The sequence below is a fragment of the Bufo gargarizans genome, chromosome 1 (assembly GCF_014858855.1).
Source record: "Bufo gargarizans isolate SCDJY-AF-19 chromosome 1, ASM1485885v1, whole genome shotgun sequence".
Classification (NCBI taxonomy): domain Eukaryota; kingdom Metazoa; phylum Chordata; class Amphibia; order Anura; family Bufonidae; genus Bufo; species Bufo gargarizans.
The window spans coordinates 80,478,485-80,505,689 of record NC_058080.1 but is presented as its reverse complement, the minus strand read 5'-3'; the positions used below and the strand labels follow the sequence as shown (position 1 = coordinate 80,505,689).

General features: G+C 42.7%; 1 protein-coding gene across 1 annotated transcript in view; it reads right to left on the bottom strand.

Moving 5' to 3' along the window:
* TBC1D19 (TBC1 domain family member 19) overlaps positions 1 to 27,205 on the bottom strand; it is a 193,389-nt gene that overhangs the window by 119,071 nt on the left and 47,113 nt on the right. Inside the window, exons 8-11 of the mRNA XM_044284859.1 lie at positions 23,605 to 23,715; positions 6,744 to 6,816; positions 4,017 to 4,055; positions 1,279 to 1,391 (exon numbers count right to left, since the gene is read on the bottom strand). Of these exons, the coding sequence (XP_044140794.1) occupies positions 1,279 to 1,391; positions 4,017 to 4,055; positions 6,744 to 6,816; positions 23,605 to 23,715 (336 nt within the window). The remainder of the gene's footprint in view (positions 1 to 1,278; positions 1,392 to 4,016; positions 4,056 to 6,743; positions 6,817 to 23,604; positions 23,716 to 27,205) is intronic.

The window sequence follows — 27,205 nt, the reverse complement described above, 5'->3', positions numbered from 1 at the left end:
GATGCAAATTTTTTGCATCAAGGATTTGTTTGTGTCATGTGACCATGGAGCTGGAGTGAAGGGCTTGCTTTAACTCACTGCTCCGTGGTCACCCGTCAGGACATAGTGCAGTTAATGATGATGGCACTGGGGGGGGGGGACAGATGATGGCACTCGGGGGGGGGGGGGACAGAGACAGATGATGGCACTGGGGGGACGGACAGATGATGGCACTGGGGGGGGGACAGATGATGGTACTGGGGGGGGGACAGATGATGGTACTGGGGGGGGACAGATGATGGCACTGGGGGGGGACAGATGATGGCACTGGGGGGGACAGATGATGGCACTGGGGGGGGACAGATGATGGCACTGGGGGGGGACAGATGATGGCACTGGGGGGGGACAGATGATGGCACTGGGGGGGGACAGATGATGGCACTGGGGGGGGACAGATGATGGCACTGGGGGGGGACAGATGATGGCACTGGGGGGGGACAGATGATGGCACTGGGGGGGGGGGACAGATGATGGCACTGGGGGGGACGGCAGATGGCACTGGGGGGGACGGCAGATGGCACTGGGGGGGGACAGATGATGGCACTGGGGGGGGACGGCAGATGGCACTGGAGGAACGGCTGATGGCACTGGGGGGATGGCTGATGGCACTGGGGGGACGGCTGATAGCACTGGGGGGACGGCTGATGGCACTGGGGGGACGGCTGATGGCACTGGGGGGACGGCTGATGAGTTTTAAAAAAAAATACATTCTTTTAATTAGTCTTTTAATATTAGAGTACTCGATTTCAAAAATAGTCAATAGCTGCAGCCCTATGCCAAATACATGCCTTCAGTATTTCTTACTTTGATCCAGAGTATTTAGACTTGATGTGCTTTATTTCAGTTCCTGGCTTTATGGTTTATTGCAATTACAAAACTAAAAAGAGTGTTAGCCACTTTATGCTGTAAAATTTCCTAACATGCCATAAACTGCTGTGTTGTGTCACATAGAAGAATACATTCAAACACCCCTTACCCCAGCTGTATACTTGATGGCCCCCTACTGCCCATGGGTGGGATAGGTAAAGAATAGACAGAAGCGGTTTTCGGGTCCATGGGTGTAAGAGGTTGGCAGTGACATGTTTGACCGCTTCCCTGGCTTTCTATTGCTGCATCCACATCTTCACAGGGGCTGAACAGTAGCTGGGCAGATCTTGAGCAGCAGAATCTCTTTGATCTGCGCTTCTGTTGGACGTCAACCTCAGTATGCTATAAACATTAACTGCAGCCATCACATACCTCAAGCTGGTCCGAGACATTCAGAATGAGCGCCCATAAATCCGCCCGGAGAGCTGTTGGACATCCCTGCCGCACATACTGCTGAGCAGCTGCACTGTCATGTTCTGCTAGAACTGAAAATGGACAAGTCATTGTATGAGATAACAAATACACACAAGATTGACATGAATGACGTCTCATCTAGTACAAGTACTATTTTAAAGGAGCCTCAAATAAAACCCTTGCTCCTTGAATAGTCATTTGCACACGCTGCTTACCTCTATCCGTCTCGTCACATACACACTTTTTATTGTTTTTTTCCTACTTTAGGCATTCCGTGTCCACGACTATTGAAAATACACAATATTAAAGGGGTTTTCCATGCTGCTCATACTGATGACCTATTCTCGGGCTAGATCATAAATATCTGATAGGTGAGGGTACGACACCCCGAGCCCCCACCAATCAGCTGTTCTTTGCAGCCTCCAGCACTGGAACTAGCACAATGAGCACCGCTCAGTACAAAGTCCTGGCCGTACCGGGTCACAGCAGCCCAGCACCCATTGACGTAAGTAACTGTCCTGTTGTATCAGACTATCACCAGTTATCAATAACATCTGAGATGACTTTAGTAATGGAAATGTCACTTTAACTAATGGTTTCTAAAACCGAGAACAGAAGACAACGTCCTGACAATACATGAAATTATGATAGGAGTGTTTATTAGGGCAGCAATTAGAAGATTAGCAGAAAACTTGTCAGTTGGCATAATAAAAACTAATCTTCACCCTGGGAAATGTGCATTAACTTCAGAAGAAGACTGATAGCAGCTGATCCCTTAATTGTACTGCAGTAGAGGGTCCTGTACTAGGATAAAGTCAAGAAGACCGTTCTTGTTCCTGCACTTGGGAACACTTGGCAGCGTACCACAAAAACACACTAGGGGTCATTTTCTGCTGCAGGCCTCGTCATAAATTAGGCGCATCCCCCAGCAGTCTGTGTGCCTAGGGGAAAATCTACTCCAGCTCCTAGCTTTAGTTGTTATTTGCACCAGTAAAATGGCGTAAATGATGCCAGGGTCAATGGCCCTGCCCAAACCAGACTCAGCACTACTCCCCTCTTTTTTCAGAAAATGGGGAGGCTGATGTAGAAACACCACTTAGGCGCAATGGTGTTCAAAAAGGGGAAGCCGGTTATTCGTGCCAATAGCACGGGTCTCTCTGAAGAGTTCCATGCTATTACTGCTGTAGTTCTTAAGTAGGCCTGCAGGTGGCAGAACGCCATAAGAATCTGCCATATACTGCAATTCTGCAGTGTAAGAGAAAAGCGATCTGAGGATCGCCTATTTAAGCCCCCTAATGGGGCTTAAAAAAGTAACAAAGCAGCTGAGGAGCGGAGCGGGCCCTAGAGGCCCCTGTAGCTGTATCACCGTCTCTCACTAATAGGCTGACACAACTCTTTATTCTACATAGATGTTACCCCACCCCGACCAGACTTTTTAAAATGGGCAGGAGGCCCCATACGGGATGTCACAGGTGTGCGCAGCTGAATGCGGATTTCTGGCATCTCATGTGGGACTGTAGCCCCATTCGACCATTCTGGAGGAAAGTGGTGGATGTTTTATCTACTATGCTCCCGGATACCCTAGAGGTTTGCCCCAAGGCTTGTCTTCTGGGGGTACTTGAGGATGACTCACGCTCACACTACACACTCACCTTTGTTAGGGAAGCCCTTTTGCTTGCCAGAAAGGCGATTGCTCTCAGGTGGATGGCGGACAGGCCCCCCCACGATTGGCCAATGGAAGACTTTAGTCAACAACATTATTCCCTTGGAAAAGATTATTTACTCCCGCAGGGGATGTCCTCAAAAATTCCAAAAGATCTGGGGACCATAGTGCGCCTCTCCGCTGACTGTTACTATGGCCCACTTACACTCTATTTCTTAGTAGTCTTATTCATCCCCCTGCCCGTCACTTCAGGACATAGGAACATATTTAATTAGGGAGTCACCATGTACTTTGAAATTGTTGATATTGATAACTTCTTAATATACTGTATTTTGGATGCATCATTGCTCTCATTGGACACGTTGCTGTAGAATTCTGATATGTCTTAAGGGTTATGTATGACATTGCATAATTTTCTGACTGCTTTATATCACACTTTGCTTGCTATTCTTCAATAAAGAGAGTTAAAAAAAAAGTAACAAAGTAAAAATAAAAATAAAAATTCAAATCACCTCCCTTTCCTCATACTAAAAATAAACCAACACAAAAAGTAATATGCATGGTCGCATCCCAAAATGCCCCAACTATTAAAGTATAAATGGAATTTTCCATCCAATTAATACAGATAAGACATGGCCAACGTTTCGGTTCCATCCTGAAACCTTGTTCACGGCCTCAGCCTCCTCCTCCTCCTCCTTGGAACTGAAACGTTGGCCATGTCTTATCTGTATTGATTGGATGGAAATATTAAACTACTAACTGCAACTAACCTAAAGATTGAGTGTCGTGGTCCTTTCATAAGAAGTTATATGTGGAAATTTGGATACCACTGAGACATAATACATCGGATATTCTTTACAGATATTATAGCTTATGTCTTCCTACAGCAGCTTAAAAAAATTAATTCCTATTCAGCGGGCAGCAGATGAAAAACGAGTTTTATTCACTTCAAATTTCTAAGCATTTGGAATAATGTTTTCTCTCGCTGGACAAGCCTTTCAAGACGTGCTGTAGAAGGGTAAACTTTACATACCTTTTTTGCCAAGCTGGAAGTGTTCATTCTCAAACAGTTCTTTAGATAAAAAAAAATATATGAAAAGAAAAAAAATATATAATTAGAATTACTGAGATAAATCATCAAAAAACAAAACTGTGAAGCCTCTTTGAAGGACCACCCCTTATCCAAACCAGATTTCCTGAGACAGATCTCAGTTCCACCACATATTACGCATATTGGCCTTCTCTGTGAAGTCCATGTTGCTAGAAGACCATTTATCAATGTCATTTTGGGTGGTCGTCTCAAAGAGGTTTTGCTGTATCCATATATTCAATATTAAATGTGATTTTAAAGGGGTTTTATATTGATGACCTATCAGATTGGTGGGGATCCAACACCTGGAACCCCTGCCGATCAGCTGTTTGAACAGGAGGCGGCGCTTCCATGCAAGCGCTGCTTCCTCTTCATTACACTACACGTCGTCTCTCTTGCAGCGGCGGCGGCATAGTGTAATTACAAGGACTTGCTCCATTCAAGTGAAACGACAGGCAGTGTAATGAATAGGAAGCAGCACTCGCATGGATCACCGCCTCCTCTTCAGCTGATCAGCAGGGGTGCTGGGAGTCGGACCCCCGCTCATCTGATATTGATGACCTATCCTGAGGATAGGTCATCCATATAAAATCCCCTGCACAACCCCTTTAAACTTTTGAGATCAATAGCAGGGTAGCATGTATAAGATAAATAGACTTCCTTGCCAAGTTGTGACCATCTCAAAAAGTAAAAGGATTGCTATTAGATAGATCAGAAAATATGGACATAGCACAGCAGATGGCCACAATGGTTCAGGTTATCATGGCACTGACTTGGCCTCATATGTGTATGACAATATTAGGCACCAATCTGTAGACCAAACTTGAGTTGAAAAGCAGGATCAGCAGACCCTGTGTGGTATACTTAAAGGGATTCTGTCACCTCCCCTAAGCCAAAAAACGATTTTAAAGCAGCCATGCAGCACAGCTTACCTGGATTAGGCTGTGCTCTTTTATCTTGAAATCCGTCCAGCAGTTACTGCAAAAAACGACTTTGATCGATAAGGAAATGTGTCCTGAAGGTGCCCAGAGGGGCGTTTTTTTCTTCTTAGTGAACCCAGTACCGCCCCTCTTTCAGTGCCCAGCCCGCCTTCCTTGTACTGTCTAACCGCCGCCTCCAGCCTGCCACAGCCTCTCCTCCCTCTCCTCCCCCGCCCTCACGCCGAACGAACTCTCGCACAGGCGCAGTACCCACTGAGGGCTGCGCCTGTGCGATCATCAGGAGACTGAGGGCGGCAGCTTCATCTTCGTCACTGGGCATGCGCCGAGCCCAGTGACGTCCGATGTTCGCAGGGTGCAGCAGCCGATCGGCAATCCTCTGCGCTTCCTACCAGGCTGACTGAGGGAAAGAGCGAACATCGGACGTCACTGGGCTCGGCGCATGCCCAGTGACGAAGATGAAGCTGCCGCCCTCAGTCTCCTGATGATCGCACAGGCGCAGCCCTCAGTGGGTACTGCGCCTGTGCGAGAGTTCGTTCGGCGTGAGGGAGGGGGAGGAGAGGCAGGAGAGGCTGTGGCAGGCTGGAGGCGGCGGTTAGAAAGTACAAGGAAGGCGGGCTGGGCACTGAAAGAGGGGCGGTACTGGGCTCACTAAGAAGAAAAAAACGCCCCTCTGGGCACCTTCAGGACACATTTCCTTATCGATCAAAGTCGTTTTTTGCAGTAACTGCTGGACGGATTTCAAGATAAAAGAGCACAGCTTAATCCAGGTAAGCTGTGCTGCATGGCTGCTTTTAAATCGTTTTTTGGCTTAGGGGAGGTGACAGAATCCCTTTAAAGGTGGTTTCCGGGCTCCAGGATAAGGCTGTGTTCACATGTGCGTTAGAAATTATCCAGCTGCCCGATCCGGCAAAAATACTGGCTGTCAGCTGGGCAAGAAGCGCTGCATGCTGGAAAACAGCCAGATCCCATTATAGTCAATAGGGATCCGGTGGTGATCTGTTAAATCCAGCAATGCTGGAACAGCCTGCCAGAATAATTCACCGGAGATGTGAAAGTAGCCCAAGCCATCAATATCCAACATCAATATGCGTCCGACACCCTGCACCCCCACCGATCAGCTGCTTCCTGCACCAGAACCAGCACTTTGAATGGGGATGGAAGCACAGCTCCATTCAACGTGTAGTGGCCATACCGGGTTACTGCAGCTCAGCTCCCATTTACCAGTGGGCATTGAGCTGCAATAACCCAGCATGGCCACTACACTTTGAATGGAGCTGTACTTCCATCCCCATTCAAAGTGCTACATCGGGTGTGGGAGGCTGCAGGGAACAGCTGATCGGTGGGGATGCGGGGCATCAGACCCCTACTGATACAGGTCATCAATACCAGGAGCTCAGAAACCCCTTTAAAATGTAACTCCAACTAGATTCTGTGCTATAATTATAAGAGCTGGGGCTTCATTTTGCGTATATGGCTCTCCATAGCCCCTGTAGAAGTTCTATAAATCTATATGAAGTACGCTTCCATTAATCATAAATGCATGGCACTCTATAACAGCTTCCAGTCTTATAAAGATACGGTATGATGTTCTGAACCTGAAAACGAAATGATGCTCAAAATCAATTTACACAAGGCACAGCTCCACAGCAATGCATGCTAGTTATGAAAACATGGTATTAGCAAATGTCACCATTTATTGGAAAAAGACTGATGCATGCTGCCTGTCTACCTGGAGGGACCGGGGTAGAGTCATCTACACCAAGCTGTCCTGTATTTAGGCTCAGTTCACTGAAAAATTCCCTCTGCAAAATAAAGGAAAAGTTAAAAGGCAAGTTTTAATAGTGCTGAGCAGGGGTCTCAAATTTGCACCTACAGCGAAACTGAATAAATTTGATACATATGTAGGGATAGAAAAATTTGTGAGGAAACTCTGTTTGAAAAAATACTTTTAAAAAAATCCGATATTAGCAAACATAGATGAACATGTGGATGATGAGGTTCAACATACAATCCTAAAACCAAAATCAAAAAAATTCCCAAGACAGGAAATTAGTGTAGAGATAGCTACTTTTAGAAAAAATATAGAGACAGATCTGAGGAAGGTTTCTGATAAACAATTGAGGAGAAATAATCTGACCTTACAGGAGATTAAAGCAATTAAGGAATTACAAAAAATTAATAACCTTACTATTCGACCAGCTGACAAGGGTGGAGCCATTGTTCTACTTGAAACCACAAAATATAATGCAGAGTGTTTGAGACAGCTTGCAGATATAACAACATACAAGAAACTGAGGAAGGATCCAATAGAAGAATTTGCAGAACTGTTAGATCAATACTGTAATAAAGGACTGGAGGACGGACTGCTTTCTAAGCAGGAAACCGATTTTATCTTGGGAACACAGCAGAGATTACCTGTGTTTTATTGTCTGCCCAAGATACATAAAAGTATGTCGGATCCACCAGGTCGCCCGATAATTTCGGGTATAGAGTCATTGTCATCCAATTTGTCCCAATATATAGATCAACTAATTCAACCTGCAGTGAAGAATACTCCATCCTATCTGAAAGACACCACACAGATTGTCCAGATATTGGAAAATCTGAAGGTGGAGCCACATTGGTATATAGGGACATTGGATGTTCAATCACTCTATACCGTAATAGATCATGAACAGGGCATAAACAGCATGAAATTACAGTTGAGGAATTATGGAAATCTTAGAGAGAGACAAATTGAGTTCTTGGCAGAGGGCGTTAGATATATCTTAACACATAATTATTTCTTTTTTGAGGGGGCTTATTACCTCCAGACCCGAGGCACTGCCATGGGCACCAGGTTCGCCCCCAGCTATGCCAATTTATTTATGGCACAATGGGAACAGGAGACCATCTTACCCAGGCTGGGGTCGGATCTGGTGCTCTGGCAGCGCTATATCGATGATATTATTTTTGTCTGGCAGGGAGATATATCTAGCCTCCACACCTTCTTGGAAGAAATCAATAGAAATGAATATAATCTTAAGTTTTCCTCTAACATCAATCAAGAATATACAGAATTCCTGGATATTCGGATTAATACTCAGATGGAACATTATATTTGTACTACTTTTCAGAAAGAAGTAGCTAAGAACAGCTTCATCCTCTTCTCTAGCTGTCATTTGCCTACTTGGCTATTGAATATACCGACAGGGCAGTTCCGCAGAATAAAGAGGAACTGCACTAACCAGACAGAGTTTGAGGATGAAGCCGTTATTATGAAGAATACATTTTTGGAGAAGGAATACCCAGAGACAGTTGTCGAAAATGCCTTATGTAAGGTTAGAAAAATGGATAGAAAAATGTTTTTCGAAACTAAACAAAAAAAAGATGATAAACCTATTGATGATAACAAATTCCGCATAATACTGCCTTATAATGCACAACATAAGAAAATAGAGCAAAGTATCAAGAATAATTGGCATCTCATTCAGAAGGATAAAATTATAGGTCCTTTAATCCCACCAATACCGGAGATAGTGTATACAAAGGCCCCCAATTTGGGTCTAAAGATAGCACCATCTATTAAAAATCAGACAAGAGAAACCGGATCCATTAATAAATGGTTAAAAAGGAGTGGGTTCCACAGATGTGGAAGTTGTATAAACTGTAAAAACACGTCATTTGCAAAAAAGACCATACGAGTGACCTCAACACAAAATAATTTTTTGGTTGAGATAAAAGACCTTCTCACTTGTAACAGTTCAAATGTCATTTATATTATTGAATGCCCATGTGCCAAACAATATATTGGCAGGACCAAAAGACCCTTAAAAACTAGGATAGCGGAACATATAAATAACATCAAGAAAGGATATGAAAAGCATGTACTATCAAAACATTTCAAATTAATACATAATCAAGATCCCAAAGCTTTAACCTTCCCAGCATTTGAACAGATAGAACGTCATTGGAGGGGGGGCAATCACATTGCCCGAATGTCTAGGGCAGAATCTAGGAAGATTTTCGAATTCGGCAGTTTGGCCCCAGCAGGGCTAAATGCTGAGCTAGAAATATTTGGGTTTTTGTGATGGGTCAGGTGTCTTCGGCCCACGGGGGGTACTAGTCGGGCTGTTTAGCAGCACTATGACCCCCCCTGTGCAGGAGATCTCCGACCCCATACCATCTATACCATCCTTCTATATATTCTGCCCGAACCATTTCAGGGGATGACCCCCAAAATATACAGAGCCAATACCGCAAAATAAGTATTTTATAATTTTTATATTTTTAGACCTAATACAGAAGCTCCCTATTATTCAATAGATTTTAATAAAGGGTTTTTCAGTTTGGATTTTGTATTTTTATATATTTAAATTTTTTTATATCTAACAAATACTGTGTCTCTGTTAACATATGAAACTGGATGGAATTATGTATATAGGATCCAAATGCAACCAGATATAACAAAATCGGACATGTGTATTACTTCAGGTGGATTCAAAAACACAAAAGTACAAAAAAACGCATATGTGTATAAAAACCGCAGATATACCGCAGGAATACCGCAACACATGATAAATTTATCTACAGAATCCAGATTCTTAGGATCCATTTCGGGTTTAACCAGAAGCCCCTTGATTGAAAAACTGATAAATAGCCGGCAAGTTAGTCAGATCCAAATTAACCACTGAGGAAGAAGGCAGTTAGCCTTTGAAACGCGTCTGGTGAGGAACAATTGGACCTGACAAAAATACTGGCTATAATTTTTATTATCTACTGGACTAAGAAAGCGCTTTCTAAAGGACAATTGAATCACGGTTTCCAAGGCTAAACCGAACCACAGCGTATGACGGGTGAGATCCTTACCACCAAGTACTAATTCAGACAGGTGGAACACCCATTCTAATTAAAGAAATCAGATGTGGATTTGTAGCGTGACACAGCTAGTACTCCCGTTCACAGTCGGGTACACACAGCATTGCTATTAGACAACGAAGCAGTCTTTGAGTGTGCTACCTAAAGACAAGTTTATTCTGAATCTATACCACGTGGGACGCCACGGTGGGAGCAGGACCGTACGTGAGTAAACCAATTCGGCTCCGCTACATTTGAACCAGCGCAACATTGTTAGATACATTTTGCACTATTGTGTAACTATTTTGCTGTGTTCGCCGTGGTCGGCTGGTCTGGGCTTAAAAGTTGCCAAGGCAGATATCTGCTGAAGATTTTGTGCACCTTTAGGGAATTGTGCAAATCTAACGGACTTTTCAGATCATATGTCCTATTATTAAAGAGAGACTGTATTCCAGGAATAGAAATATCAGTGGGACGCAGCAATATATACAATATTGTTGAATCTCCAGAGACACTTTCTTATCAATTATTCTATATCCTACTTCACACCCCCATCTAATATATAGGTATTACACCATACACTATACTATTGTTCTATATCACTATTGATTTAACTGTTATCCACTTTATTCACTCTAGTTTATTATCTCTGGGGAGTTATTTGCTGTTAGCCACTGTTTTAGATAATAGTTACTAACCGATTTACATATTGTCCCATTTATTACAGCTGGACCGGATCTCTGTTTTTTTATTAGCTATAACAGTGGATTGTTATACTTTATGTTTTATGTGAGTTTTATTCATTTTATATTCAAATTGGGGATATAGCTCTGTTTAGGTTACAATATCGATTGTATATGGTAACATCATTGTTATTTATCTGTCCATATACGCTGTCATAATAAACTAATATATTATTGTACATTGCCTGGGTCGCTTGCCTACTTTGTGAACTAGATATATGAGTGCCCATTCTTATTTTATTACTATTGTTTTTGGTGATTGGGTACAACATCAGTTTGGTGCACCTTGCCATCTTAACTCAGAGGTGAGCCGTCCTTCATTTTTCTATATACCTATTTAAATTTTAATAGTTACTCTTAAAATGCAATGTGGTGATTTTCTACATTTCAGGGCTGCAGTACACTTTCATTTAAAGCAGGGGTACACAACAACCCTTTCTGGTCTGGAGGCCGCATTGTCACGTTGCTCTGTTTCAAGGGGCCGCAAAAAAAATTGCTTGTCGGTGCTCATTTGCATCGACCTATTATACAGGTCAATGCGCAGTGAACGGGGAGGAATGATCGCTTCCACCCTTGAGACATGTGCTGACAAAAAATTCACTGCAGAGGACGACGCTCACTGGTTATTACCGCCTCCTGACCCGACCCTCCGGTTGTATCTGTGTGGACAGTGCACTCCAATAACCACTTTCCCTTGGGCTAGGGCTACATGACCACATGTGTTGCATGACATTCATGCTGCACAATATTTTTTGTAATGATAGTCAATGATGTCGCAACATGCTGTTTTGGTTGGGGTGGGCGTTTTATTTTTTTATTTTATTTGTAGATAATTTTTTCTCATTTATTGTTTTTAATATTTTTTTTATATATTTTTGCCACATACAGTTCTGATCAAAAGTTTAAGACCACTTGAAAAAAGGCAAAACATCATATTTATCATGGCTGGATCTTAACAAGGTTCCAAGTAGAGCTTCAACATGCAACAAGAAGAAATGGGAGTGAGACAAAACATTTTTTGAGCAATTTAATGAAAACAACAAATAAACTGAAACAGGCAGTTTTTCAGCTGATCAAAAGTTTAGGACCACACCTCCCCAAAAAAAACTAAACCCCCCCCCCCCCCCCACAAAACAGAAATCCAACTTCCAAACATGAACTCAGTAATTCGTAGCTCCGCCATTATTGTTTATCACTTCAAAAATTTGTTTCGGCATGCTTGATGCAAGCGTTTCCATGAGGTGAGTGGGAACATTTCTCCAAGTGGTGAAGACGGCCGCACGAAGGCCATCTACTGTCTGGAACGGTTGTCAATTTTTGTAAACTTCCCTTGCCAGCCATCCCCAAAGGTTCTCAATTGGATTTAGATCAGGGGAACACGCAGGATGGGCCAAAAGAGTGATGTTATTCTCCTGGAGGAAGTCCCTTGTCCTGCGGGTATTGTGTACTGTAGCGTTGTCCTGTTGAAAAACCCAGTCGTTACCACACAGACGAGGGCCCTCAGTCATGAGGAATGCTCTCTGCAGCATCTGGACATAGCCAGCGGCCGTTTGACGCCTCTGCACTTCCTGAAGCTCCATTGTTCCACTGAAGGAAAAAGCACCCCAGACCATTATGGCGCCCCCTCCACTGTGGCGCGTAGAAAACATCTCAGGTGGGATCTGCTTGTCATGCCAGTAACGTTGGAAACCATCAGGACCATCAAGGTTAAATTTTTTTCTTCCACCTTTGAATGTTCCATGTTTGGTGCTCTCTTGCAAAGTCCAAATGAGCAGTCCTGTGGCGTTCAAGGAGATAAGGTCTTTGAAGACGTTTTTTGTTTTTGAAGCTCTTCAGTCTCAGATACCGTCAGATGGTTATGGGGCTGCAGTCAGCACCAGTAAGGGCCTTAATTTGGGTCAAGGATCGTCCAGTGTCTTGACGGACAGCCAATTGGATCCTCCGGCTCAGTGCTGATGACATTTTCTTGGGTCTTCCACTTGACTTTTTTGTTCCATAACCCTCAGGATCATGTAAGAAATTCCAAATGACTGTCTTACTGCGTCCCACCTCAGCAGCGATGGCGCGCTGTGAGAGACCCTGCTTATGCAGTTCTCAACAACCCGAACACGTTCAAAAAGGAGAGTTTTTTTTGCCTTTACCATCACAACGTGTGACTACCTGACAGAAAATGACAATGAATCCACATCTTTGCACAGATTTGGCCTTTTAACCACTTCAGCCCCGCTAGCTAAAACCCCCTTCATGACCAGGCCACTTTTTACACTTCTGCACTACACTACTTTCACCGTTTATCGCTCGGTCATGCAACTTACCACCCAAATGAATTTTACCTCCTTTTCTTCTCACTAATAGAGCTTTCATTTGGTGGTATTTCATTGCTGCTGACATTTTTACTTTTTTTGTTATTAATCGAAATTTAACGATTTTTTTGCAAAAAAATGACATTTTTCACTTTCAGCTGTAAAATTTTGCAAAAAAAACGACATCCATATATAAATTTTTCGCTAAATTTATTGTTCTACATGTCTTTGATAAAAAAAAATGTTTGGGCAAAGAAAAAATGGTTTGGGTAAAAGTTATAGCGTTTACAAACTATGGTACAAAAATGTGAATTTCCGCTTTTTGAAGCAGCTCTGACTTTCTGAGCACCTGTCATGTTTCCTGAGGTTCTACAATGCCCAGACAGTAGAAAAACCCCACAAATGACCCCATTTCGGAAAGTAGACACCCTAAGGTATTCGCTGATGGGCATAATGAGTTCATAGAACTTTTTATTTTTTGTCACAAGTTAGCGGAAAATGATGATTTTATTTAAAAAAAAAAATTTGCTTACAAAGTCTCATATTCCACTAACTTGCGACAAAAAATAAAAAATTCTAACTCGCAGTGCCCCTCACGGAATACCTTGGGGTGTCTTCTTTCCAAAATGGGGTCACTTGTGGCCTAGTTATACTGCCCTGGCAATTTAGGGGCCCAAATGTGTGAGAAGAACTTTGCAATCAAAATGTGTAAAAAATGGCCTGCGAAATCCGAAAGGTGCACTTTGGAATATGGGCCCCTTTGCCCACCTTGGCTGCAAAAAAGTGTCACACATCTGGTATCGCCGTACTCAGGAGAAGTTGGGGAATGTGTTTTGGGGTGTCATTTTACATAAACCCATGCTGGGTGAGAAAAATATCTTTTTTTTTTTTTTTAAATACTTTTATTTTATTTTCTTTCCTTCATCATGTATAAAAAGTTCAAAAACAAGACATAACAATAAGCAGTAATTCAACAGGACATGAACAAAGATAATTCTTGCATATACTCATGCATTTGTTGCTCACTTATCCTTAGACATCAGAATATATCCCTATCCTGTTTCTTTCCTCGTGTCATATACAAAAGAGAAAAAGAAAAAACAATTTAACCCCTACCCTCCCCCCCCCCCCCATGGTTGTCTTGATAGGATACCGCGAAATAGTGAGAAAAGGGGAGAAAATAAGGTAAAAAAGAAAGAATATATAAATAAATAGCAGAGAAGAGATTGATTTCATGATCTCACATCAGGGTTCTTTCCTTTTCTTTTTCTCTTTCCTCCCTCCCCTCCTTCCTTCCTCTTTCCTTCCCTTCCCTCTCTCTCCTATCTCTCTTCTTCCCTCTTCCACTTCCTCCATTTATTTGTGGGTACCGGCATATTCGTATCTACGTACCCTCCCACATAAGTTCTTCCATGCTTCGATGTTTGGTGGTGTGTCCGCCCCCCACTCCCTAGCCACTACAACCCGCGCCAGCATTAATCCTTTGGCCCATTTCCTTTCTATTTCTGTGTCGAAACCTATTTTCCTAATATATCCTAGTACCGCTGTAGCGATCTCCATTGGAGCTAAACACCCAGTTGATCTGGTCAGCTCCCGAAAAACCTCAGTCCAATAATCCTGCATTAGGGGGCAATGCCAGATCAAGTGAGTGAAATCCGCGTTGTCCATCCTGCACTTCCAGCATCTAGCATCCCTTGTTTTATACATCCTACTCAACACCCATGGGGTGATGTAGGTGCGATGGACAATAAAGAACTGTATCAATCGAAAATTACTCGATACTGTGCTTCTTTTTATACTTTTATAGATACATCTCCAATCTAACGCGTTAGGTTCCACTTCTAGTGCCCATTTTTGCTCACTATTAAACTTTATCACTCCCCCTAAACCCCTTTTAATTTTTTTATATATCTGTGAAATTGATATTTTGGTCCCCTTATTGAGGCAACAAAATTCTACAAATTCTGATTGTTTGGTGATTAAGATACTGTTTATTCTCAGTAGGTGTCAAATGCGTGTTTTAACCGAAAATATCTAAAACAGTGTGAGGGTGTCTAATTTTATACTAAGTCCTAATTCTTCTAAGTGTTCGGAGCTTTCCTTTTATCTCAATCTGTGAAATAAACTTAATACCATTTTTTTCCCAAAATACATAATCATCTAACTTCTGAACTCGCCTAGGTTTATATTCCCCCATATAGGGGTAATCTTTAATGAGTAATTTATCCCCAATAATTTTTTGACATTCACCCATATCAAGTGCATCAGTATTACTAATAGGGCACTTCTTACCCTTTATTTTTAATATCCCGGCTTCCAAGACACTAAAAATATTATATTGGAGACCTGCAAACTCACCCACTAGGTACTGACGTAGTCTATCATCCTCTGTCATTAACCATTGTAGCTGGGATGCGTAATAGTAGCCTCTAAAGCAGGGCACGGACAATCCACCATCTTCTTCATCGAGCCATAAATATTTTTGTTTGAGCCTAACCCTTTTTTTCCCCCATATGAGATCATTTATCATTCCCTCCAATACATTAAAAAGATGGTCACCTATCCAGACAGGGCATGAGGATATAACATAGAGGACCTGCGGCAACAGAATCATTTTAATAATGGCTATGCGATCTGCCTGTCTTATCAGTATTTTTTGCCAAATACTTATTTTATTTTTAACCCTTTTAAGCAGAGGGGCAAGATTCAATTCTATATATTCCTGGATCCTCGCACTAATTTTTATTCCAAGGTATTCCAATGCATCTGTGGGTTTCAATATTTTAACATTAATATCCGTTCTCCTGGTTTCATAGCCCATTGGGAGTAACACTGATTTCATCCAGTTCACCCTGAAGCCAGAGATTTGGCCAAATTGATTTACAGTTCGCATCAGGTATGGAACCGTCGTCGCCCCCCCTTTCAAGAAAAACAAGACATCATCCGCATATAAACACATTTTATCTGAGGCACCCCTACTCCCAAATCCCCTGATGTTATCATCTGATCGTACCTTACATGCTAACGGTTCTAAAAAAATGGCAAACAGTAGTGGTGAAAGGGGGCACCCCTGCCTAGTTCCTCTTTGCAATGTTATCAATTCAGATGTCTCTCCGTTAATTTTAATCCTTACTTTCGGATGTTGATACAATAATTGCACCCAACCAATGAATTTGTCCCCCAGATTTAGCTCACGCATTATGTTCCAGAGGTATGCCCACTCCACCCTGTCAAACGCTTTTTCTGCGTCCAGTGACAGGAGGGAGTGGGCACCCTCCCCCCTCATCTGGATATTAAGGAGGGCCCGACGGATATTCATTTGAGCCTGACGTTTCGGTATAAACCCCGATTGATCTGGGTGTACTATCTTATCTATCACTTTTTTTAGGCGGTTTGCCAACAATTTAGCACATATTTTAAAGTCCGTGTTGAGAAGAGAGATGGGGCGGTACGAGTCCACTTTACTCTCATCTTTCCCCTTTTTCCCTATCAGGGTTATTACAGCCTCTGACAGGGAGGCCGGTAGTTCACCCCTGTCCATAGATTCCTTAAGGACCCGCAGAATACTGGGAGGATAACCTCCCCGTATCTTCTATATATCTCGAAGGGGAAACCATCCGGCCCAGGGCTAGAGTTACCCTTTATCGATTTCATAGTGTCACGTAATTCCTACAGTTCTATTGGGCCATTCAAATACTCCCTGTCCTCCTCGGAGAGAGTGGGGAGCGGGACCCCCTCAAAAAGAGTTTTATGTCTCCACCATCCCCCACTCCCTCCGAGGAGTAGAGGTCCCTGTAATATTTAACAAATTCCTGCTCAATTTCTCCCGGGCTGGATGTTATCACCCCATCTCTCCTCTCAACACGCTTGATTCTACCGTCCCCCCTCTGATTCTGTACAATAGTGGAGAGCAGTCTACCTGGTTTCCCAGATTCCCTGAAATATCGGGCCCCCTCAAAAAACACTCTTTGTTGTGCCTTATTCTCCATATAATTATTTAGAGAAATTTTAGCCTCTTCTAGCTCCGCCGTCATCTCAAGGGAATTATTAAGCTGGAGTTTCTCCTCTAGTTTCTTTATTTTTTCGCCCAACTCCCTCTCCTCTCTGGCGAACTCAGTTTTTAAGCCCTGAATTCTGCCAACAAGGATGCCCCGTAAATATGCTTTAAATGCGTCCCATACATAGCCTATTTGTGCTGATCCAAGATTAATTTTCCAGAACTCCGCGATATCGGTGCTGATACTTTCGTCTTTGTTTATCAGGTTTAGCCAATGTGGATTTAGCCGAAACCCTCTACTCTTTGGTTTAACCGTTGTTTTAAATGTCAGGCAGACTGGGGAGTGATCTGAAATACTATTAACCTCATACCTCATTTTCGATATCTGCTCTACCAGTTCAAGGCTAGCTAATGCCATATCTATTCTTGACATGGTTTTGCTCCCATGACCAAACCAGGAGTACTGCTCGCTTGTCATCATACAGATACCTCCATACATCTATTAGCAGCAGTTCTTGTGATATTCTTTTAAGAAGTGTTGGTTGGCTTGTCCCATATTTATCATTTGATATCACCGAGTATCTATCTAGAGAGCTATTCATAACGGAGTTAAAGTCTCACATTACCAGTATGGGGCATTTACCTCGCGACTCTGCAAACTCCACTAAGCTATTGATAACGCATAGTGAAAATGGTGGGGGTATATACACAAAGGCTAGAACACACATTCTCCCATTCCACTGGCAGTGAAGGAAAACATATCTACCCCTATCATCGATCTTCTGATCTAGTGGGTGGTAGTCCACTTTGTGGTGGATATATACACTAACTCCACTTGAGTAGGTAGAGAAACATGAATGATACTGGTACTTGGCCCATTTCCGCATTAATAAGTATGTCTTATCCTTAGTGTTATGTGTCTCCGTTAATCCCACAATTGCTGGGAGGTGTCTAGTAATTGTATCAAAAACCATAACCCTCTTAACCTTATCCCCCAGACCTCGTACATTCCATGTTAAAATCCTACTCATGTGTGCCTACCACCTGTATTTTCATTCTTATCTTCATTAATAATCCTATCAAGACAACCATCCCACCCATAACCCCTCCTCCTTCCCCCCCTCCCCTACCCCCTCCATCCCCCCCCTGCTGGTCGGCGAAATAGAACATTTCCCCCACCTCTTACTCAACGCCCCCTTCCCTCCCCCCCCCCAAACCCCCCCTCACCCGCTCCACAGGCCATCTTATGATCCTATTCCCTTGGAGTCCATCCATTCGGCGGCCTCCTTTGGTGATCCAAAAAAACTAACTTGATCGTGATATATTACACGTAGCTTAGTTGGATATATCAGGGAGTATTGTAACTGAGCGGCTGCTAGCCTCCTCTTTACTTCTCTAAATTCACGTCTCTTTTCCTGCGTTGCTCTGGAGTAATCTGGGTATATTTCTATGGTGCAACCATTATACTCTATTGTCTGCATCTTCCTTTTTGCCCTCATTATTACGTCTCTGTCTCTGGAACTTAAGATTTTAACTAAGATGGCCCTGGGGAGACTCCCTTTTAACGGTGGTCTTCCCGGGATTCTATGTGCTCTATCAACTAAAAACCATTTGGACAGGGTACTTTTATCAAAACTATCCTCCAGCCACTGCTGGATAAACCCCGTTATATCTTCTCCTTCCACTCCTTCTGGAAATCCCACTGAGAAAAATATCTTGGTCAAATGCCAACTTTGTATAAAAAAATTGGAAAAGTTGTCTTTTGCCAAGATATTTCTCTCACCCAGCATGGGTATATGTAAAATGACACCCCAAAACACATTCCCCAACTTCTCCTGAGTACGGCGATACCAGATGTGTGACACTTTTTTGCAGCCTAGATGCGCAAAGGTGCCCAAATTCCTGTTAGGAGGGCATTTTTAGACATTTGGATCCCAGACTTCTTCTCACACTTTCAGGCCCCTAAAAAGCCAGGGCAGTATAAATACCCCACATGTGACCCCACTTTGGAAAGAAGACACCCCAAGGTATTCAATGAGGGGCATGGCGAGTTCATAGAATTATTTTTTTTTGCATAAGTTAGCGGAAATTGATTTTTTTTTTTTGTTTTTTTCTTACAAAGTCTCACTTTCCGCTAACTTAGGACAAAAATTTCAATCTTTCATGGACTCAATATGCCACTCACGGAATACCTTGGGGTGTCTTCTTTCCGAAATGGGGTCACATGTGGGGTATTTATACTGCCCTGGCTTTTTAGGGGCCCTAAAGCGTGAGAAGAAGTCTGGAATATAAATGTCTAAAAATGTTTACGCATTTGGATTCCGTGAGGGGTATGGTGAGTTCATGTGAGATTTTATTTTTTGACACAAGTTAGTGGAATATAAGACTTTGTAAGAAAAAACAAACAAAAAAATATATATATATTTCCGCTAACTTGGGCCAAAAAAATGTCTGAATGGAGCCTTACAGGGGGGTGATCAATGACAGGGGGGTGATCAATGACAGGGGGGTGATCACCCATATACACTCCCTGATCACCCCCCTGTCATTGATCACCCCCCTGGTAAGGCTCCATTCAGACGTCCGTATGATTTTTACGGATCCATGGATACATGGATCGGATCCGCAAAACACATGCGGACGTCTGAATGGAGCCTTACAGGGGGGTGATCAATGACAGGGGGTGATCACCCCTCTGTAATTGATCACCCCCCTGTAAGGCTCCATTCAGACGTCCGAATGATTTTTACGGATTCATGGATACATGGATCGGATCCACAAAACACATGCGGACGTCTGAATGGAGCCTTACAGGGGGGTGATCAATGACAGGGGGGTGATCAGGGAGTGTATATGGGTGATCACCCCCCTGTCATTGATCACCCCCCTGTAAGGCTCCATTCAGACGTCTGTATGATTTTTACGGATCCATGGATACATGGATCGGATCCGCAAAACACATGCGGACGTCTGAATGGAGCCTTACAGGGGGGTGATCAATGACAGGGGGTGATCACCCCTCTGTAATTGATCACCCCCCTGTAAGGCTCCATTCAGACGTCCGAATGATTTTTACGGATTCATGGATACATGGATCGGATCCACAAAACACATGCGGACGTCTGAATGGAGCCTTACAGGGGGGTGATCAATGACAGGGGGTGATCAGGGAGTGTATATGGGTGATCACCCCTCTGTCATTGATCACCCCCCTGTAAGGCTCCATTCAGACGTCCGAATGATTTTTACGGATCCATGGATCGGATCCGCAAAACACATGCGGACGTCTGAATGGAGCCTTACCGGGGGGTGATCAATGACAGTGGGGTGATCAATGACAGGGGGTGATCAGGGAGTGTATATGGGTGATCACCCGCCTGTCATTGATCACCCCCCTGTAAGGCTCCATTCAGATGTCCGCATGTGTTTTGCGGATCCGATCCGTGTATCCATGGATCCGTAAAAATCATACGGACGTCTGAATGGAGCCTTACAGGGGGGTGATCAATGACAGGGGGGTGATCAATGACAGGGGGGTGATCAATGACAGGGGGTGATCAGGGAATCTATATGGGTGATCACCCGCCTGTCATTGATCACCCCCCTGTAAGGCTCCATTCAGACGTCCGTATGCGTTTTGCGGATCCGATCCATGTATCCGTAAAAATCATACGGACGTCTGAACGGAGCCTGACAGGGGGGTGATCAATGACAGGGGGGTGATCAATGACAGGGGGGTGATCAGGGAGTTTATATGGGGTGATCATGGGTGATCAGTGGTTCATAAGGGGTTAATAAGTGACGGGGGGGGGGGTGTAGTGTAGTGTGGTGTTTGGTGCGACTTTACTGAGCTACCTGTGTCCTCTGGTGGTCGATCCAAACATGGGGACCACCAGAGGACCAGGTAGCAGGTATATTAGACGCTGTTATCAAAACAGCGTCTAATATACCTGTTAGGGGTTAAAAAAAAATCACATCTCCAGCCTGCCAGCGAGCGATCGCCGCTGGCAGGCTGGAGATCCACTCGCTTACCTTCCGTTCCTGTGAGCGCGCGCGCCTGCGTGCGCGCATTCACAGGAAATCTCGGGCATCGCGAGATGACGCGCCGATGCGTCCAGGAGGAGTAAATCAACCACCTCCCGGACGCATCGGTGCGTTAGGCGGTCGGGAGGTGGTTAAAGGCATGTGGTCCTAAAATTTTGATCAGCTGAAAAACAGCCTGTTTCAGTTTAAACGTTATTTTCAATTAATTGAATGCTCAAAAAATGTTTTGTCTCACTTGTAATTTGAAGAGATTCTCCGAAATTTGTATAGTGATGGCCTATTCTTAGAAGAAGTCACCAATATTGGATCAACAGAAACAGCCACTACACAACTCCATTTACTCTGCAGTGGCCAGAGCTGGTTACTACAGCAGTGTTCACATTCAAAGGTATGCTCTACATGCTCTTTATGTCACTTACAGTATATCGTCAGTAGTTTAATATGTGAGAATCAGCTTACAAGACCGCCTTTCATTTACAAAAGTGAATGGGGGAGAGACCCTAGGCCAGTGGTGGCGAACCTATGGCACGGGTGCCAGAGGTGGCACTCAGAGCCCTCCCTGTGGGCACCCACATCCTGGAATAAGTCTATGGTGTACCAATATGCCATAGACTTTTCCTGCCATTCATCAGCACAGGGCACACTATGAACAGCGCAGGCAGCGCACTGAATGTAAGCAGGGTATTATAGCTAAATGATAAAGCACATGGAAGATACACTATACTGGACTGTAGTATTCAGGGTGAATTACCGTGTCGGCACTTTGCGATAAATAAGTGGGTTTGGGGTTGCAGTTTGGGCACTCGGTCTCTAAAAGGTTCACCATCACTGCCCTAGGCCCATGTAAGAAGGTTATCCTCTATTATTTGGATCTTGAGGGTGCCCGTAACATTTGCCAAGGTTGCCAAAGAGACCGGAACGTTTTGTGTGTACCATTTGCCAAAGTCTCTGATTCTTTTAAACTGAAAATGTTATATTTTTTGGATATCCACATATTAATTGTGTATGGAAAGTTTTTTAAGCTCTTTGTATAGTGGAACAGAACAGCAGATCTCCTCTTCAGGCCCGACCCTACCAATGACCATTGCTAGCCTCAAGGAGGCAGGCACAGTTTAAGATTTGTACTCACTCCCCTTATCTGTGATTTTTTTATGTTCTAAATAAAGAAGGAGATTTTAATTTTTATTCCGGTGGAGCTGGATTGCTTTCTGTTTAGGCACAGTTTCACACATATGGTGGCCGAGCACTGTTATTCAGCCCCTCTAGGGTAAAATTTAAAAAAATAGACCGATTCATCAAATTCGGTAATCATTTTCAAAGGCAAATTCTGGAAATGTCTTAAAAAGTCGCAGATAAAAAAAAAAAAACATAAATAAATAAAACTGCAGAAGGGGTTTTTGTCTGCCTCATTTGTGCCTGCAAAGGACCGTCACATCCCCATGTTGTCTCCACAATTCATCCTATCCCAACTATTTTTCTGAAACAGGAAAATCTCCAATAGGAAGAAAAGATCATATACATGGAACAAGCACAACCCCTGTGTTTTTTAGGGACAGTGCAGAAAATAGTAAAGAACAGAATGATTTGTGCTTCATAAAAAAGAAAAAGGCAATTATTGCGATCTGTGACCTTTGAAGAGCAATACATGAAGAAAAACAGGGCTAATTTATGATAAAAGAACGAATCAGCCTGCTTTAATTTTCTAAAAGTTACCATATAAAAATGAAAGAATCTGACAGGCCTGTCAGGGACGACATGAGGAGGATTACAATTACCTACAATTTTAGGAGATATCCCAGTTTTTTCCCCCTACTGTGTAATGAGCAGTTAAACATCCCAGCTGAAGAAATAAACATACTGTTATACTGTATATAGTACTTCATGATGGAGTAGAGGAGCATTTCCGTATTATATAAGTTGTCCTAAAGGGGTTGGCCATAAACGGTTATGTTCTGTGAAGGTACTCTAAACTCGGCTGTGTCTACACACTGAACACACTCAGCACATGTGAAGAACTAAAGCAATAGCAAAATAGCAAAACTTCATGTATGCTTATCCATGCAGAAGTGGACACAACCGTGGGACATTCAGGGAAGCGGTCATGCAGGAGAATCTTGACTCCTATGGATGCAGAGACTGCCATGTCCGTTCTATCACAGAACTCAACTGTTTACGGAATTTGGACATTTTGACAGAAAGTGGACAAACCCTTATATTTAAAGGGTCACTAACTTTTCACTACAACTTTGCATAAATCAATAGTACCTATGTAATATACCATATCAGAAGAAAATGGCAATTTCTCCACTTACCAGCTCTTTTACTTCTTCCCTCATAAACGAGTATTCTCCAATACAGGGAGACAACTGTCAGCTCATCAAAGAATCAGATTATATGCTGCCCATAGAAGTCTATAGGGATGGGGGAGGAAGACTGAACTGGCAGTCCTTTCCCCCCATACCAGAGAATGGTAGTTTATAAGGGGAGATTAAATGAGCTGATAAGTTGAGAAACAGACAATTTCTTCTGATAGGATGTACAGTACCACAAACTTGCATGAAAAGTTAGTGACCAACTAACTGAAATGAACATTTTTAGGTAAAAACCACAAAACTTACTAATAGCAGAAAAACACAAAAGCGTGGCAGCATTACCCGTGTAACTCACCAGTTCTGGAATATCCTTAATCTTTAGTGGAACTTGAATTAAACCAAGATGAGTCCTAAAACTGGCCTGTTCCCCAATATCATAATTAGGATTGCGAAGGTTAATTAGCACCTGCAGGTAAATAGCAATGTACCCATTATATTTAGCAAATTAGAAGTGTGTATATATATATATCATTTTATCGATACACACATACATTGAAATTGCATCACCAAGGACAGGTCGTAAGGTTATGCAAATCGAGGAAGTAGCAGATGTCGCTAAGATCTGCAAATAATCACATTTTCAAGCACCTAGCTCCAAGCTAAGGCATGTGGGAGGGGCATAAGCCAGACTGAAACCTCAAGTCGTATGGGATGATTGACCGATGTCTCATGTTTAATGACGTTGTAGTTACCGCCACTTGTCGCAAGCCGAGAGGGAGAGAATCCTTGAACTGAGACCTTGGTTTATCGCTCCATCAGACTACTACATACCTAGGCCAAGTGGTCAGCACTGTTCAACACTGCATGTACTGCCCCGGGTTTGGAAGAACAATGACAAACTGGAATGACTGCAAGAGGTTCACAGAGGCAAATCTCTGCACAGACAGATTGTCTGATTAGAATAATGGAGCATGACGATCCATTCTTGTGCTACCACAAATACCAGAAAGACTATACAAACAGGCAGCACATGCAATAATAATTAAAATATAAAAGAATCTTTATTCAGCACCACAACCTTAAAATACTTCATACTTTAAAATAAACCTTATGTAGGACTTGTATATGTCCTCACATAAATGTGTGCAAACTGGTCCAATCTCTCCAAAGTGTCCCAGAAGCACACCACCAATCTGTTCACTGCTTATATTACTGTGAGCAGTCTGCGTGCCCTAAACATGCTATAGCATGGCCTGCAGTGCCTCCAGACTTGTCTCCCATCAAGTACATCTGGGACGTCATTGGTCGGCAATTGCAAAGAGAAATGTCAGCAGCAGATCTTGATGATTTATGTGCCCAAGTGCATTCAACATGGCAGAACATTCCTCAGACAACCACTAATAACTTTGACAGCATGCCAAGGCGTTTAAGTGTGTATATTTCTGCGTGTGGCATTCATATTCTATCCCAAATAAATGAATTTATTTTTTTCTCCATTTTTCTATCATTTGCATATTTGTGATTTCCATAAATCCACAACTTTTCCTTCTTAGTGTTGCAATTTCACTGTTTAAGAGTGTGGATGCATATATGCTGTAGTAACTTTACAATATGGCAGTGCAGTGTACACACACATTAAACAGCTGTTAGATACATCTAAATCAGCTCATAGCTGGCATAGATTTCATCCACCATTTACATCGCCCTTTGCGAAATGAGTGTGGTGTAGAAATGCCACTTGCACCTAAATTTAAGTTCAATAGCGTTTTTTTATGCCAGAAAACTGGTGTTGAGGCAGAGTAAGTGATCTCCTATATTGTTGCCTATTCTCACCCAAACTGTTGCCCTTTCTCACTTGAATGGGGCTGAACCGCACCAAGATCGATAGCTCAGACGTAAAAAACCCTGGGTGATCAGCGAGAAGGCCGTGGCGCTCACAGGAGTGCTGGGCCTTCTCAAATAGATGATCAATGGGGGTTCTGGATGTCAGACCCCCACCAATCAGATGCTGATGACCTATCCAGAGGAGATGTCATCAGTTACAAAATAGTCGGATAACCCCTTTAAAGCCACTAACAGACTCATCTGTTGGTGGCTTACCTCCCCTGAGAACAGGATCTGATAGGTTGAAATCCAACAGCCAATCTTTCTACTGTTGGGGAAGAAACACCCTCATACACTACACACATGGAAAGGCTCAGAAAGGAAGGAGCGCCATATGGTTTTTGGGGGGCAGATTTAGCTGGAATGGTTTTTGGGTGCCATGCTGTATTTGAAGAGGCTTTGAGGTACCCCTACAGTGGAAACCTCCAAAAAGTGACCTCATTTTGGAAAATATACTGCTCAAAAAATGTATACTGGGCATTTTGACCCCACAGGCGGTTTACATAATTTAGAAACACTTGGCTGTAAAAATTCACCCCATATTCTGTTGCCCATTTTCTCCTGAACATGAAAAAAAAACCTATGTGGCTGCAAATTTCTGTAGGGACTAGCTGTGTTGAGGCTTATTTTTTGCAGAATGAGTTCCCATCATCATTAGATCTATTTTGGGGCACATACAACTTTTTGATCACTTATTTTTCTTTTTGGGAAGCAAGATAAAGAAATGCAGCAAACACCATGCGGGAAAAATGACACGTTATTTTAATTCTGCTGGTCAGTATGATTACAGAGATACCAAGTTTATATATTTTTTATGTTTTACCACTTTTTCACAAAGCATTTTTGTAGAGAAAAAAATCTGAAAAATCATGGGTGCTGAGCAAGAAGTTACATTCTGTTGCACGGCGATGGTCGGGAAGGGGTTAGAGATGACACCCGTTCAGGAGCTAAGTGAGTACCACAGCCTTTGGGTGCCTGCTGTTTTACCCAACCCTGCCAGTGTTCGTGATTGGAGACAACTCTGGTCACAAATACTTAACCCTTCAGATGCTGTAGTTAACGGTAACCATGGCATCTGAGAGGTCATTTACTGTTCCTAGTGACAGAATGCCCCTTGGCAGCGAGATTGTGGGAGTCATTTGTTTGCTGTGACACCCAGGAGCATTGTGGAGGTTCTGAGGCCTGCCGTATTTAAGTTCCTATTCCAGTTTTAGAAGCAACCTCTTGATCACATGTTCAAGTCCCTTACTGGAAAAGTTTTCAAAGGATTTTGAAAGCTTAATCAAATAAAATAAAAATTAAACATTAAAATCATCCCCTTTTGCACATAAAAATAAATAGTAAAGCAAAAAATATAAATTGGTTTTGTGGCATCTGAAAACGAAGAGCTACTAAAATAAAAAAAAGTGGTTATTCCAAGCAGTGAATAAAAATGGCCAAATTGCTAATTTTTTTATTGCTTCACTTCCCACAAAAACGGAAGAAAAAGTGAAAATCTGGAATTACCGCAATCATACAGACCTGCAGAATAAATGTAATGTGGCATTTTCACTGCACAGTGAACGCCGTAAAAATTAAAACGCATAAAACAAGGGTGGAATTGCGTTTTATTCCAATTCCAGGAAGACGGGGAGTAAAAAACGAAGACGAAAAAAGGAAAATTGCTTAGTTTGGGAATTGTATAATACATATTTGTAATATGATCTGATGGGTAAACATGATCAAGGAACTATTTAGACACAAGACACAATGGGGGACATTTATCAATAATGGCGTATTTTGCGCCTGAAAAATCCCTACATCGCTAATTAAAAGTGGTGATTTGTTTCACCTCATTTATCAAAAGAAGCATGCTATTTTTAAAATGTGTCTTTTGTAATTGTAGACTACTAATCCATCATTTTATAAACAAATGCGGCATGTTTTATGAAAAACATTAAAATGTGACATGTAATTGTATTTGCGACAATGCATCTGTGCTCAACTGATTTTGAAAGTGCGACTCCTTTATGGCAGACAGGCGACATTTCATCCCTAAAATTGAGACTTTTTGAATAAGAGTCGCATTTATC